Consider the following 15,168-nt stretch of genomic DNA (forward strand, 5'->3'; position numbering starts at 1 on the left):
TTGTACTGAGGTGGAGCTGGTTCTCAAGCTGGATCTTGAGCAAGCCACATAATCTTCAGATTCAGTCTCGAGTCTTCATTGGAATTCACTGGACTTTCTGGATCTGCCTAAATCCGTAATATATGGAATAGAACTAATAAAATGTAATTCTTTGACAGTGCTTTTGGGATTGGATTTGGGATTGGTTGCACGTTGGAAATACAAAAGCGCACTTTAGGCCTAAACAATATTGTTGCATGTTATACAATAAATGATTCCCCTGGATACTTGGACAACAATGTTCTTTTTTTCTTCTTGCTCCTAAACACCACAAGACGGTGTGGCAAACTTCTAAGGACATGAAGACATTTACTGCTTTACTAAATTGCTAAAAAAAATAATTGTAATGTATTTATTCGACAGAGGAAACAACTGGATTATATAAAAAAGCGACAGAATGTGGAATGCGTCTGAGAGAAATGTTTTGTCCTTGTATGTTTGAGCGCTTTAAAACATCCTGGAGACCGTGGAGAATTAAACACTTGCAGATTGCATGCCAGAACGATTTACGCGTCACAAACAGACCACACACTCGATGTTCGTGAATGTTCAGTTGTTAATTTTTGGCGCCAGTTATCGAAAGAATGTTCTTTGAAATATGACGCCATTTTGAGCATAACCTAGTGCAGAAAAAAACCTAGCACAACAAAAGAAATGACAGCGCCGCGGCCATTTTGTTTCCAGTGGAGCTATTTTGGGTTCAAGTTCAGTTTAACAACTTTAGCGCTTGGTTGCTTTTAATGGGCTCAAAAATGTTACAAGACAACACGCAATTATTTAGTGAGTGTAATTGCTACTTTGAACTGTTTTTGATGTATTAGTTATCTTTATTATAATGCCTGGGTGACCCTAGCAAATACAACTATTTGTTACTGTTCCTATATCCAAGTCATAGATAATCAAAATGAATATCGTTTGTGGCAAGAAGTGAAATGTAATTTAATCACGTTAAGTTCTCTCTAATTATATTCTTGATTAAACAAAATTATGTATTTAGGTATAGAGGGAATGAATGCAATTCATCGTATACATAAAGGTATTGGATAGCTATATTTATTACGATGGAAGGCATTCATAAGATTTTTCATGCAGTACTAAAATGTTAAGGGAGTAAAGCTAAATGGACTTTAAATATTAAGGACTTAAAAAGCGCATCTCTTAAATGTATTTTGTAGAGAAAGTGTGTGTGTGTAGGCATATATATATATATATATATCAGATGAAGAGATCAGCAAATGCAATTAATTATTAGTTCTAACCTGATATATGGCTTCCAAAAGGTCTTGAGATGGTAACAGGCACGCAGCTTCACCAATGAAGCAGATTAGAACATGGAGTACATCTGACCAGCTGCCCACTGTAATCAGTAACACGAAAAGCCCACCCAGGTGCACAACGACTGTATTGAGAATCTGTTGGCCAGGCGATTGATGTCGATCCTCTGAAATATTGATTATATACTTATGATTAGACTCAAATGATGGCCAGTGTTGGCATAAAATTTACAATATTGTTCAAAAGTTGTTTTTAAAAAAAAAGAAATTAATACTTTTATTCAGCAACAATGCATTAAACTGATCAAAGGTGACAGTTAAGACATTTATAATGTTACAAAAGATTACAATTTTAAATAAATGCTGTGCTTTTGACTTCCAGTGAATAGAACTGTTAAAACCATTAAGTGTTACCATTTGATTGCCTTACCATTCATGTACACAACCAGCAGAGTGTAGCATATTGTGAGTGGGGTCCAAAATCTCAGAGCCTCAGTGGTTGATAGAAAGTTTTGGTTTATGTTTGATATGGCAGCAATTCCAGATACGCTAAAAGTTATAATTAAGGCACTGCAGAGCCAGGCTAATATAGAAGTGCCAGTGGTTAATAGTCCAATGCAAAGTCCACAATAGCGCTGTGTACTGTGTATTGGATACATTGTATTTACATGTCGCCATACTCTGCTGCACCTGCTTGCCAAGAACCAGCTCAGTCCAACTGCAAGGAGGCGGCTTAGCCAGCCTTGTGGTGCCCCCTCATGGAGGAAATTAAGGCTGCAGGTTAGTGCGCAGCCCAAGGAGAACTGGCACTGGATAATCAAGCAGTAACAATGGGTCCATTATTGAGTCCTAAACAAAAAAGAACAAGAACATTTTATCTAGAATGATAACGAGTTGTCATGCACAAATGTATTAAATGTCATAAATCAATTATGCTCGTACTGATCCTCCTGTGATCCGTGCTGAAATGGCTCTAAGAGAGAACTCTAAAACTATTAGTGATGCAACACGAGACCCCACAACAGAAAGAAGCACTGTTAGGATCCAGAACTGAATTTTCTCTATTAGTCCACCATTTAGTCTGTTCCTTCGTTTAATGTCTGTTTCAGGATCTGCAATACTTAAAAGACAGCCAAGAGAAATGTACAAAAACATCATATCAACATCAACGTCGTATCTTATTATTTAAATATTATATAATATTAAATATCTATTATATTCAGCCATACAGCATGGGTTAAACAACATAGCACATATAACTAACCTCTGTGCCTCAACAAACAAGTAAGTTTTTAAAAGGTTACGAAGAACCCAGATTCCACAAGCACCCACAAGCCCTGTGATTAACATAAAACACAAGACATATATATATATATATATATATATATATAATTTCACAATGCAGAAAAGGCAAAATTATACCAACAGATCGTATTTTAAATATTATTAGATATTTATGTGTGAATAAGTCAATACATATATTGTTATCAAAATTATATCAGTGAATGAACTCCTTTATTATTGAAATTTGTGACAGAACTCTCATTTAATGACTCACCTTGTAAAACACTATGTAAAGGAATAGCACTTGGTGTTAGCCAAGTAGGAACACTTGGCACAAGCCGGGAAATGAAGGACAACATGCCTATGTACGTGAGAAATTGTTTAATGCGCCAGTGAACTGTTTACAGATACTAGTCAAATTGGCCACACACACAAAAAACAAAATGAAATCTTAAATCAAAAGCATCAGTATTACTGACCTTGTTTTGTTATTTTCAGTTGCGTTGTTTGCGATCCTCACTCATGTATAACCTTTATCAAGTGCAGATATGAGAGTTGGAGGTTTGGTAGCACAGTCTCAAAGGTCACTTAATCCTTGATCAGTTTTTACAACTGTATGATTTGTTTCTCTACAGCCACAAAGTTTTAATATATTAATGTATTTCCATAATTATTTCTGAGGCCTGTTCCTGATTCAAAATGGTAAAAATATGAAATAAAGAAACATTACATTTCTGCCCTCTGCTGGGGATTATTTTCATTTCCGTTAATATATTATGTATACTTTCCAGAGATTTTATGATGGGACTTGAACTTTACACTGGATTCAAGAGCTTTGAACAGTCAACAGTTACCACTCATCCAGAGTAGTACATTTATATTACAGTTTGTTGCCCAACAATGTACTTTATGAGGCAAAATAGAAACATATGGGATTAAATAGTTTATAATTTATTTAGGAAATTGTAATTTTGTTTTCTGGACTAGAAAACAGACACACTCCATTTCAGTCTTTCATATTGTGAACCGTATTGGAATAGGACAATCAGCCATTATTTTGAGATAATGTTCCTCAAATGCAGCATCCTCTTCTGCACTGAAGTGATTCTTCCAGTCACCAACCTCACCTATAAAGTAAAATAAATATAAATTCTGCAAAAGAAAATTTAAATGATTCATAACATGTTTCTCAATCCTAGTTTTAAAAAAAAAATAAATAAATAAAAAAATCAGCTTTTCTCATGAACTCTGAGACTGTACGATCAAAGATTGTATCTGGGATAGTTGAGTAGTTTGCCATGGGGTTTTCTCGCATAGCAGAAAATGTTGTAATTTGCACAATATGCTTCATTGTACTTTTTGATAACTGCCGGAATTGAGCAATGTGGGTAACTTCGCGAACAGGGTCCTGAAATTATAAATAAATACAAGTTATACAAATAAGTCAAGTACTCATAATTAGTCTTTGTTAAAGGAATTATACCTTAGTTAAAATTTACTCAACCTCAGGCCATCCAAGATGTGGATAAATACAAATTTAGCATAACATCACTTGTTTACCAATGGATCCTCTGCAGTGAATCAGAAGGAGCGTCTAAACAGCTGATAAAAGCAACACAATAATCCACAAGAAATCCACATGACTCCAGTCCATTAACATCTTGTGAAGTGAAAAGCTGCATGTTTTTAAGAAACAAATCCATCAAGTCATTTTAACTTTAAAAAGTTGCTTCTGGCCAAAATATGCGTCCATAATAACGCTTCCTCCAATGAAAAAGTCCATCCCCTGTTGTCCTCTCACATCAAAATCCACTGAAATATTTGTTAGTTTTGGACTGTTTTCGGGCTGTTTTCATTTGTAAACAATGTTTGATCTGATTGACCTCTTTCATGTCTTCATAGAATATTTAAAGGATTTTCTTGTTATGCCTTTCCCTCCAGTATCCTTTAACGTGGTCATACCAGGATCCCCAACCCACTGAAAAAATGATTCAGTCATTAGGAGTTCATTCAAGATCATAATTAAGCGCATTCACATTTTACACAAAACAAGGCAATTGCTGTGGTCAACAGTATCTTTCAACTGCAGCATGCATGACTCACATTGCCCTGACATGAACTTCTCCAGATATTGTGGCCAAGGGCCAGGCTCTAACTGGTGAAGATTCATTCGGTCAAAATGATAATATGAAACCACAGTGTCTTTCGGAGTACGGGCCATATATATAACCTATGGGAAAATGAATTGGCATTCACATAATATCGTATTTTTCAATACAGCCCATGAAATCTAACCTTCTAACCTTGCAACCAGCATCCCAGAAAGAATGAGGCACAAGCTGGATGGGAAGATGAGTTTTGATAACACGAGGGGGATCCATAACCTCCAGCTTAGTTATACCTATAACATTGGAGTGTAATATTTAAATATGCAAATAAGATACACCTATATATAGGCTCTGGCTCTCTCTCTCTCTCTCTCTCTCTCTCTCTCTCTCTCTCTCTCTCTCTCTCTCTCTCTATATATATATATATATATTAGGGCTGGTAAGCGATTAAAATGTTTAATCTAATTAATTACATGATGTGGCGATTAATCAATCTAATTAATCGCAAATTAATCGCACATCACATTTGGCTGAGAAATTACTCCCAAAAGATAATTTAAAGTCATTGTTGTGTAAAGCATCAAACAGACATTACAACAAGTAGCTTCAGCTTATTTGATAAAATTTATTACATTTACTCTTTTGGACCATGAGGGTGAGTAAATGATGACGCAATTGTCATTTTTGGGTGGGTGAACTATACCTTTAATAATTAATTTTATTAATTTTATTATTATTACTATGGAAATATGAAATATTTCTTTAATGAAATGATACTCTAAATAATAAACTAAAACTGCCAGTAGGTGCCATTTATTAATCACTTTTTCACTGTAATTAATCTAATTAACACGTTAAATTACCAGCCCTAATAATATATATATATATATATATATATATATATATGTGTGTGTGTGTGTGTTGCTAAACAGTTTTTGGTTCTATTAAACATACCAGAACTTGAACCATCAAGAGAGGTCATCTCTAAAAATGGCATGCGCACCTGAGTGGGCACACGCTTGCACTTTCGTGCAATTTCGAATGAAGTTCTCCTTCATTCAGGATGCTATCCACTACTTCTTGTGTCCATGTAGTTCCTTTTACGAGATGATTTTTTATTTAAATTGCATTGTGTTGTTTTCATCATGTTGTTTTCAGTCTTTTGCACTTTACATGGCATACATGGCAATGAGCAAATCCTCCTTTGACGCCTTGAACTTCTCCACACTTGTCCAGTAGGCTACTTCACCACCCGCTCTAGCTCTAATTGACCATATGCACGAAGCACTATTTAGAGCTTCCGGATAAAGATAAGCCAGCTCGTAATCTTCTGGTGAAGCTCATTTTATATGTGCTATATATATAATTTTTTTTTTTTTTTTTAATGTGCATACCTTGAGAAACCTGGACTGTAGCAGCCCGTGCACGTGATGTGCATTTTGTTGTTAAACTAGTGCTTTATTATTATTATTATTATTTACTGTGTAAACACTGTTTTATGATTCTTAGCATTTTTGTAACTCTATCCTCCCAGCAGCAGATGGCGCTACTGTGTAACACTAAGCGGCTCATTGACGCTGTAGAGGGAAAATGTGCGTTAGCGTGTGGGCTGAGGGAAGCCCCTAGTTAGCCAAGAGTGGAAACATGGATGATGAGGAGGTCGCCGAGAGCTGGGAAGAGGCCGCCGATAGTGGGGTAAATATAGGAAAAGCTTTCCTTCTCTCTTCCACAAACTGTCTTTTCAATGTGCACAGCCTCGCGTGGAGCATTAGGCTGATTCATACCACCGGCCTCATGCTAGCGCGCTAGTCACACCTGTATATTTAGAGTTGGGCGGTAGGCCGCAGTTAAAGGGAAACTGGTCCCAAATCAGATGTTGTGGTATAATTCTTATTTTAAACCAGTAGGTAAAATATTTTGAAAATGGCAGTTGGTGAAGCGACACGTTCGTGCGTCACGTAAAACAATTTGTGTTCAAAGCAAATGGCGTAATGAAATGAAACCGCCTGCTAACTAATGCTAGTTAGCCGGGGCAACTTCTGATGAATAAAAAGGGGAAAATCTTTCTTTGCCACCGTATAAGAAACCAGAGATGGCTGCCGAATGGGCCGAGACCTGTTGGATGTCGTAGAGAAGGGACTGTGTATTTTTGATACGTGTAGAATTGTATGAGTTGATTTTATGCGGAAATACGGTTTCAAAGCAGTGGAATATCGAAGTGGGATAGTCTCCATTCAGACAGTCAACAGGCGGTTTTCACAAGTTTTAAGTTTGTCCTGGGGTCTGTTGTCAATGATACTGTGGAACAATGTATTTGCAAATCAACATCGCTTTATTTAGTTAAGTATCTGTAGTGATTTAGATTAAAAATGGAAGGTTTATCTCAATAAGCTCCGTTCTTGTTATAACTTTCGGATGGTACAGATGTGTGGATCTCATGAGCGTTAATATTGTTTTGTAGATCTATTTAAAATAATCGCTTTTTAACAATTAAAAAAAAGAAAAAAAATCTGTCGTCTACTCTCATTTCTGGCCTTATTTCGTCTGTAGAGCGAAATAGATGATGTGAGGCAGAATCCAGTCTCAGTCTCCATTTACTTTCATTGCGATTTGTTTTCAATACAATAAAAAGTTATTCGTGACTGGGATTGTCATTCTGCCTAACTTCTCCGGTTATGTTCCACAGAAGAAAGTAATGCATACAGTTTCACAACGAAATTTGGAAGAATAAATTACAGAATTTCTTATTTTGGTCTGAGCTGTTACTTTAAATATGCCCTTGACAGAAAAAGTTCATTGGTATTTAATATCGCGTTTCTTTACTCATTTAGTAGCATATATATAGCGAGAGAGAGCGAGCACGCAAAATGTGACCATGTATCATGGTTGCTTTCAAATATTGAGCTCTTTTAAAACGTGAGACTTTTTAAAGAGTTTATGTCAGTATTTGTCTGCCAGTGACGTCAACACCCCAGCCATTAGGCTCTGTAAACACATCTTTCCCTCCATTTGAATGTTTCCCTCAAGTCTCTGTTTAGAAAAGCCTCATATTGTCTACCTACTCAAGCAGCACTCTGTAATTCGGCCATGTCATTAATTTAGCCACTGCACTAAGGATATATAAATAACTTTGTGAAATTGAAAACTTGCTGCTGCTTCAGAGGCTCCTCCTTGAAGCGGCCCGCCTGTACTGTTTTATAAGATAACTTCATGAGATATTCTTCCAGTAGAAGTGTTCATTTTTTTTGTGTTTGACTTAGGAAATGGAAAGAAGACTAGAGGAAAAGCTTCGAATCAGTCAGAAAGAAAGGTGTGTCTGGTCATCCTTTAGTTTTTGAGTCTATATTTTGCTCAGTGTTGCTTGTTTTACTCTTAAAAAAATATTTTTTTATTTTTTGGATGCTCTTCCAGACTTTCAAGTGGCAGTTCGAGCCATTCTCCGATGAGAACAGCCATCGTAATCCAGGATGACTCCCTCCCCGCAGCACCCCCACCTCAGATTCGTATTTTAAAGCGACCCTCCAGTAACGGATCTTTAGGATCATCTGTGACGCAGACTCGACCCTCCCCACAAGTAAAATCCTTAGCTCAGCGAGAGGCAGAATATGCAGAGGCCAGGAAGAGAATCCTTGGCAGTGCTACTCCTGATGACACGCCACAGGAGAGACCCAATTCAGACCGGTAAAATACTGACACGCTCAGAAGAGGAGACGGCCACAATACCAAGTATAAGAATATTAAAATTCAACAGGAAAAAGAATAACTGTTGCTTTTGTATTAAAGATGACCAAATAAATGTAACAGCTGTGGTGGTGGGTACGGCATATATCTTGAACTACCCTTCCATCAAAAATTCTCATAAAGAGCGTGAGAGCGAGGCACACTTTCCTTACCGCTCTGCATACAGCGGCCTTACTAATGTGCTCTGCATCCCTGGTGTTATATAGAAAACTACCATTTAAAAATGGTACCACTCAAATAAATATGCATGTGGATGTGGCAAAAAATTATGGTGAGAATTAAGTTATATTTTAGCAGTTTAAACAACAGAGAGTGATAGTAAGATTCCTACATACAAACAAAGGTACACGGAGCTACAATCGCAAACCTCTCAGCAGCACGGCAGACAGGAACCGAGCCCATATGATGTGTATTATGTTTAGTGTCAGGAAGTAATTTAGTTACTTGTTTCCTCATATGGTGAGTCATATTAAGCAGATTGAAAATAGAAAATGAATAAACCATTTGAAAAATGAATAAACCATTGCTGTAGTTTAGTTTTTTTTTTTTTTTTAATGTGCATACCTTGAGAAACCTGGACTGTAGCAGCCCGTGCACGTGATGTGCATTTTGTTGTTAAACTAGTGCTTTATTATTATTATTATTATTTACTGTGTAAACACTGTTTTATGATTCTTAGCATTTTTGTAACTCTATCCTCCCAGCAGCAGATGGCGCTACTGTGTAACACTAAGCGGCTCATTGACGCTGTAGAGGGAAAATGTGCGTTAGCGTGTGGGCTGAGGGAAGCCCCTAGTTAGCCAAGAGTGGAAACATGGATGATGAGGAGGTCGCCGAGAGCTGGGAAGAGGCCGCCGATAGTGGGGTAAATATAGGAAAAGCTTTCCTTCTCTCTTCCACAAACTGTCTTTTCAATGTGCACAGCCTCGCGTGGAGCATTAGGCTGATTCATACCACCGGCCTCATGCTAGCGCGCTAGTCACACCTGTATATTTAGAGTTGGGCGGTAGGCCGCAGTTAAAGGGAAACTGGTCCCAAATCAGATGTTGTGGTATAATTCTTATTTTAAACCAGTAGGTAAAATATTTTGAAAATGGCAGTTGGTGAAGCGACACGTTCGTGCGTCACGTAAAACAATTTGTGTTCAAAGCAAATGGCGTAATGAAATGAAACCGCCTGCTAACTAATGCTAGTTAGCCGGGGCAACTTCTGATGAATAAAAAGGGGAAAATCTTTCTTTGCCACCGTATAAGAAACCAGAGATGGCTGCCGAATGGGCCGAGACCTGTTGGATGTCGTAGAGAAGGGACTGTGTATTTTTGATACGTGTAGAATTGTATGAGTTGATTTTATGCGGAAATACGGTTTCAAAGCAGTGGAATATCGAAGTGGGATAGTCTCCATTCAGACAGTCAACAGGCGGTTTTCACAAGTTTTAAGTTTGTCCTGGGGTCTGTTGTCAATGATACTGTGGAACAATGTATTTGCAAATCAACATCGCTTTATTTAGTTAAGTATCTGTAGTGATTTAGATTAAAAATGGAAGGTTTATCTCAATAAGCTCCGTTCTTGTTATAACTTTCGGATGGTACAGATGTGTGGATCTCATGAGCGTTAATATTGTTTTGTAGATCTATTTAAAATAATCGCTTTTTAACAATTAAAAAAAAGAAAAAAAATCTGTCGTCTACTCTCATTTCTGGCCTTATTTCGTCTGTAGAGCGAAATAGATGATGTGAGGCAGAATCCAGTCTCAGTCTCCATTTACTTTCATTGCGATTTGTTTTCAATACAATAAAAAGTTATTCGTGACTGGGATTGTCATTCTGCCTAACTTCTCCGGTTATGTTCCACAGAAGAAAGTAATGCATACAGTTTCACAACGAAATTTGGAAGAATAAATTACAGAATTTCTTATTTTGGTCTGAGCTGTTACTTTAAATATGCCCTTGACAGAAAAAGTTCATTGGTATTTAATATCGCGTTTCTTTACTCATTTAGTAGCATATATATAGCGAGAGAGAGCGAGCACGCAAAATGTGACCATGTATCATGGTTGCTTTCAAATATTGAGCTCTTTTAAAACGTGAGACTTTTTAAAGAGTTTATGTCAGTATTTGTCTGCCAGTGACGTCAACACCCCAGCCATTAGGCTCTGTAAACACATCTTTCCCTCCATTTGAATGTTTCCCTCAAGTCTCTGTTTAGAAAAGCCTCATATTGTCTACCTACTCAAGCAGCACTCTGTAATTCGGCCATGTCATTAATTTAGCCACTGCACTAAGGATATATAAATAACTTTGTGAAATTGAAAACTTGCTGCTGCTTCAGAGGCTCCTCCTTGAAGCGGCCCGCCTGTACTGTTTTATAAGATAACTTCATGAGATATTCTTCCAGTAGAAGTGTTCATTTTTTTTGTGTTTGACTTAGGAAATGGAAAGAAGACTAGAGGAAAAGCTTCGAATCAGTCAGAAAGAAAGGTGTGTCTGGTCATCCTTTAGTTTTTGAGTCTATATTTTGCTCAGTGTTGCTTGTTTTACTCTTAAAAAAATATTTTTTTATTTTTTGGATGCTCTTCCAGACTTTCAAGTGGCAGTTCGAGCCATTCTCCGATGAGAACAGCCATCGTAATCCAGGATGACTCCCTCCCCGCAGCACCCCCACCTCAGATTCGTATTTTAAAGCGACCCTCCAGTAACGGATCTTTAGGATCATCTGTGACGCAGACTCGACCCTCCCCACAAGTAAAATCCTTAGCTCAGCGAGAGGCAGAATATGCAGAGGCCAGGAAGAGAATCCTTGGCAGTGCTACTCCTGATGACACGCCACAGGAGAGACCCAATTCAGACCGGTAAAATACTGACACGCTCATTAGAGCGAAACTGTCATGGTTCTGGAAGTTAAATTGATTTATATTTTAATTTATTTTTTTGATAAGCTTCTGTAGAAGACCATAAGTGAGCATCATAATAGCGGAGTCAAGAACTTTGATTTATGTTGTGGATTATGGGAAGATCCTCGATGTAGTGTGCTTATTTAGCATACTAATATTAAATTGATCAAAGGTGACAGTAAAGATTTTTACAATGTAACAAAAGATTTCTATTTCAAATAAATACTATTTTTTTTTAACTTTCTATTCATCAAAGATTCCTGAAAAAATTAAGGTTTTCACAAAAATATTAAGCAGCACAACTGTTTTTCAACCCTGATAATAAGAAATGTTTCTTGAGCAGCATATCAGCATATTAGAATGATTTCTGAAGGATCATGTGACACTGAAGACTGGAGTAATGATGCTGAAAATTCAGCTTTGCCATCAGAGTAATAAATTACAATTTAAAATGTTAAAATAGAAAAGTGATTTCAAATTGTAATATTTAATAATAATATTTAATTACAATATTACTGTCTTTACAGTATTTGATCAATTTGATCATTTCTTTTAAAAACATAAAATCTTACTGACCACAAACTTTTGAATGGTAGTGTATATATATATATATATTTTTTTTTTTTTTTCCTTGCAGCAAGAAGCAAAATATATTTATTTTCATACTTGCCATAAGCCTTTTCTAAATCAGTTACAAATTTCACAGCATTTCAAGGCATATAGTTAATTCAAAGAATTGTACACAATTTTCACATACTTTTAATTAGAGTTATTAAAGTTGTAATTTGTTGCAGAGCTGATTTTTGTTCATGGCTTAAGGCTGGTTTACATAGGATCAGGGTTGCAAAAAGGTGGAAAATGTCCAGTAAATTTCAGAAACATTCCAGAAATTTTGGAAACTTTCCAGGATTTTTTGGAATCTTCCAGGGATTTTTGGAAATTTTCCACTCATTTGCACCCCTACATAGGATGCATTTTTGCATTCTACTGTGCTACTTTTCCAGTTAAAATAAGTTCAGCCTTTAAAGAACTCATCTCTTGACCTTGCATTTTTTTCCCCAGTCCACTGCCCACATCTCACATTTTTCAAAGCAAAAACATGTTCTGTGTGAATGGCCCATTTTCCACAAGTTGGTATGATTCATTAGGGTCTTAATGAAATGTCAGCAAAATACTTTGGTTAAAATTCCAAAGAAAAGCGACCCATTTCGGTGCATGTCTCTTTAAATGATGAGCTACTGCTCACTTCACCCCTCTCTTCTGTTTTTGTGTAACAAAACTAATCCACTGTGTCCTCAGTGGCTCTCATGTTAGGAGAAAATGAAGACTTTAAGTTCACTTTTACATCCAACTACAAAAAACCTGCATTGCTTATAGTCATCGCTACAGTTGCTCGAGCACGGAGAAAATGGCGGACAATGTATAACTGGCTGAGAGCGGAAATTTGCTAATACGGGGTCCGTCAGCGATTGTGGGCGGGGCATGAAAATCAAAACGACTTGATAATTGAGACTGTTTAGGTCTTTTGGGGATGAAAAAAAAGCAGTGAATGCTTTTTATGATTGTAGGATGGTTGTGTCCACTGCTAAGACACGTTTATATGCAAACACCATGTAAAAGTTCATTTTGCATCCGATGTCCCCTTTAAGAAAACTTTGAAATCTCTGTGGAGACTTCCAGAACCAAGGCTCAAGCCATTTAGTTATTTACAAATGGCTGCTTTTAAAATATGGTAAAATGCTCAGTATATTTTTGATTGTGTATTTTACATATTGTCTATTCTCAATCAGATCCCCACGTGGAAGCAGCCATACACTTTCAGAGGAAAACAGATCAGGAAACCATGTGGTTCGACAGCCAGCAGGTCCAGATGGTACACAAGGCTTTCAACACCAGCGCAGATAGGAATAGCAGCCTTTCCTGGGAGAAAAGGAGAGGCGATAGTGGGTCTCCCAGAATACTGTTGAAATTCAAAAAAATGTTATCCATATTTAGGATGTGGGCTGTTTTTCAAATAAGTATGAAACCCTCTCGAATCTAGCACAGCATGTGTGGAATGTAATTGGGGAAAGAAACACGATCCAGAGGAGTGAATGGGGAACGTTCCCCGCTTTTACACTGTGATGAGGACCTCGCTTCCGGACACTGCTCACTGTGATGTCCAGCCCCCAGCCCTCAAAATCAAAACGAAAATAGAGAGAAATGAAACCGAACTGCAGAACTATTGTCCCTTCCTCACGTAACTCAGCCGTCACTGGCATCCAGCCTGTCAAGTCAAGCCCTCTGAAGAGACATTTGAAACAGAAGAAAACAAGTGCTGGATGTTCTAGAACCCATAAAAGGATGGTATGAGGCACCAGCTTCCTTCAGCAATAATTCTAGAAATATCACTAATTATTCAGACCTCTCTTCCACACTCTTCTCTCAAGCTTTTGTATTGCTTGTGTTTGTCTTTTATTTTAATTTTGGTTATTACTAGCTCGGTCTGCTAATTGCCATATGTTTTTAAATGGGTAAGAAACAGTGAGGGTATGTTGTGGAAACTCAAGCTGACTTTTAAGGTCTTTGTTTACAGTTATCTCTTTTTTGTTGTTTTACTCATGGGTCTTCCTCTGACTGTCCTGATTTATACATAAAGAAGAATAAAACAAGAACTAGTAGAGTATTAAACGAGAGCAGCAAATCACATTTTTAAACCGTTTCTATGCCTTTTATATGATTTAAAATGGTCATTTTTAGACCTCTGCATTTAAAGTGAAATCCAGTGGAAAGATGACTTGTGTAAATATTCCTTGTGCTGGAAAGAACTGAAGGGAGTAAAGGGGGGCGGGGAGGAATGATTTCGCTGGCTCCTCTCACCTCACTTTCTCATCAAATCTGCTGTTGGCCATTTTCTTTTCTTTCTTTTTTTTTTTACTTATGTAGGAACTCAGGTTGTTGTGAGGAAATATGAGTGGATGAATGAAGTTGTGTATCAGTGGATAGGTTTTTAACTGAATGATGGTGCAATGTTAAGTTTACATGAAGTATGGCTTCAAGATCATTTGAAAAACATTGACTGGATTACAGAATGTCCTATAAGAGATTATTTAACGTTTATTAAAACCTAAGAGAGAAGTGTGTCGCACCGGTGGCTTAACAATGCAACTTTAATGGAGTGTTAAGTTGGCCTAGTTGCTTTGGTTCTCGCAATACAGTGTCTATACATTAAGAGCCATACTACTTTTTTTGACTGTAACTCCCTGCCCTTTTTTTCTTCTTTTTTTAAATTTTCTTCCTAAAACTTACTCTCTTGTGCTATCCATGAGTGATATCTCTGCCTCATGCAGTTTATGGAAATACCCTTTAATCTGACATGTCATTGTTCACCCATTGTGCTGTAACAAATCAGACCAGACGGGTTTGTCATGGCCTGCCTGAGAACACAGAAATCGGTCTGTAAATACTTTTCAAAATGCCCATTTAATAAAGACTTTTTAAATAATGTCTCCGGAGACCATTTTTGAAAATATTTAATTGTTTCAATTCTTTCAATGATTTTAAATGGGGAATTCTTACTTTTACCTCCAATGGCATCCAACTGTTTGCAGACACATGATGCAAACTAGTCCTTCCAGTAGCAACTATATATCCAAAATGGTTAAAAGTCAGCATTAAAGGGGTCATAGGATGCCCTTTTTCCACAAGTTGATATGATTCTTTAGGGTCTTAATGAAAAGTCTATAACATAGTTTGGTTAAAATTTCTCAATGGTAGTGTAAAAAACACCTTTTTACCCTGTCAAAAACAGCTCTTTTCAGAGCACGCAGTTTTGTAGCATTTTCCTTTA

The 15,168-nt window shown here is 37.0% G+C and overlaps 2 protein-coding genes and 1 pseudogene across 3 annotated transcripts; 1 reads left to right on the top strand and 2 right to left on the bottom strand.

Annotated features, from left to right (window-relative positions):
- Positions 1–1,277: 1,277 nt before the first annotated feature.
- LOC107716128 (transmembrane protein 82-like) lies at positions 1,278–3,995 on the bottom strand. The gene is given in 8 exon segments (XM_016522465.1): positions 1,278–1,480; positions 1,744–2,134; positions 2,136–2,162; positions 2,256–2,433; positions 2,578–2,650; positions 2,872–2,958; positions 3,077–3,724; positions 3,858–3,995. Coding segments are annotated over 6 exon segments (954 nt in total). The 5' UTR covers positions 2,957–2,958; positions 3,077–3,724; positions 3,858–3,995; the 3' UTR covers positions 1,278–1,280.
- A 399-nt stretch (positions 3,996–4,394) lies between these two features.
- LOC107716062 (sulfotransferase family cytosolic 1B member 1-like) lies at positions 4,395–6,143 on the bottom strand (annotated as a pseudogene).
- LOC107716129 (SUZ domain-containing protein 1) lies at positions 5,303–15,043 on the top strand. 2 transcript variants are annotated; one of them, XM_016522467.1, is made up of 5 exons: positions 5,303–5,360; positions 6,240–6,400; positions 7,966–8,015; positions 8,117–8,386; positions 13,130–15,043. In XM_016522467.1, the coding sequence occupies exons 2-5, from the start codon at positions 6,350–6,352 to the stop codon at positions 13,242–13,244; spliced, it is 486 nt and encodes a 161-aa protein (XP_016377953.1). In that variant the 5' UTR covers positions 5,303–5,360; positions 6,240–6,349; the 3' UTR covers positions 13,245–15,043. The 2 variants fall into 2 exon arrangements, with proteins under 2 accessions (XP_016377953.1, XP_016377952.1); XM_016522466.1 differs by lacking the exons at positions 5,303–5,360; positions 6,240–6,400; positions 7,966–8,015; positions 8,117–8,386 and adding exons at positions 9,105–9,311; positions 10,877–10,926; positions 11,028–11,297 and having other exon boundaries at positions 13,130–15,041.
- The last annotated feature ends 125 nt before the right edge of the window (positions 15,044–15,168 follow it).

This window comes from Sinocyclocheilus rhinocerous, unplaced genomic scaffold (assembly GCF_001515625.1).
Source record: "Sinocyclocheilus rhinocerous isolate Xijiao unplaced genomic scaffold, SAMN03320098_v1.1 scaffold148, whole genome shotgun sequence".
In the NCBI taxonomy this organism is placed as follows: domain Eukaryota; kingdom Metazoa; phylum Chordata; class Actinopteri; order Cypriniformes; family Cyprinidae; genus Sinocyclocheilus; species Sinocyclocheilus rhinocerous.

Excerpts from the sequence above, each read along its gene's own strand:
- LOC107716129 (XM_016522467.1), top strand. The coding sequence starts at position 6,350 with ATGGATGATGAGGAGGTCGCCGAGAGCTGGGAAGAGGCCGCCGATAGT. Across the intron at positions 6,401-7,965 it reads AAGAGGCCGCCGATAGTGGG|GAAATGGAAAGAAGACTAGA; the intron begins GTAAATATAGGA and ends TGTTTGACTTAG. Across the intron at positions 8,016-8,116 it reads CGAATCAGTCAGAAAGAAAG|ACTTTCAAGTGGCAGTTCGA; the intron begins GTGTGTCTGGTC and ends ATGCTCTTCCAG.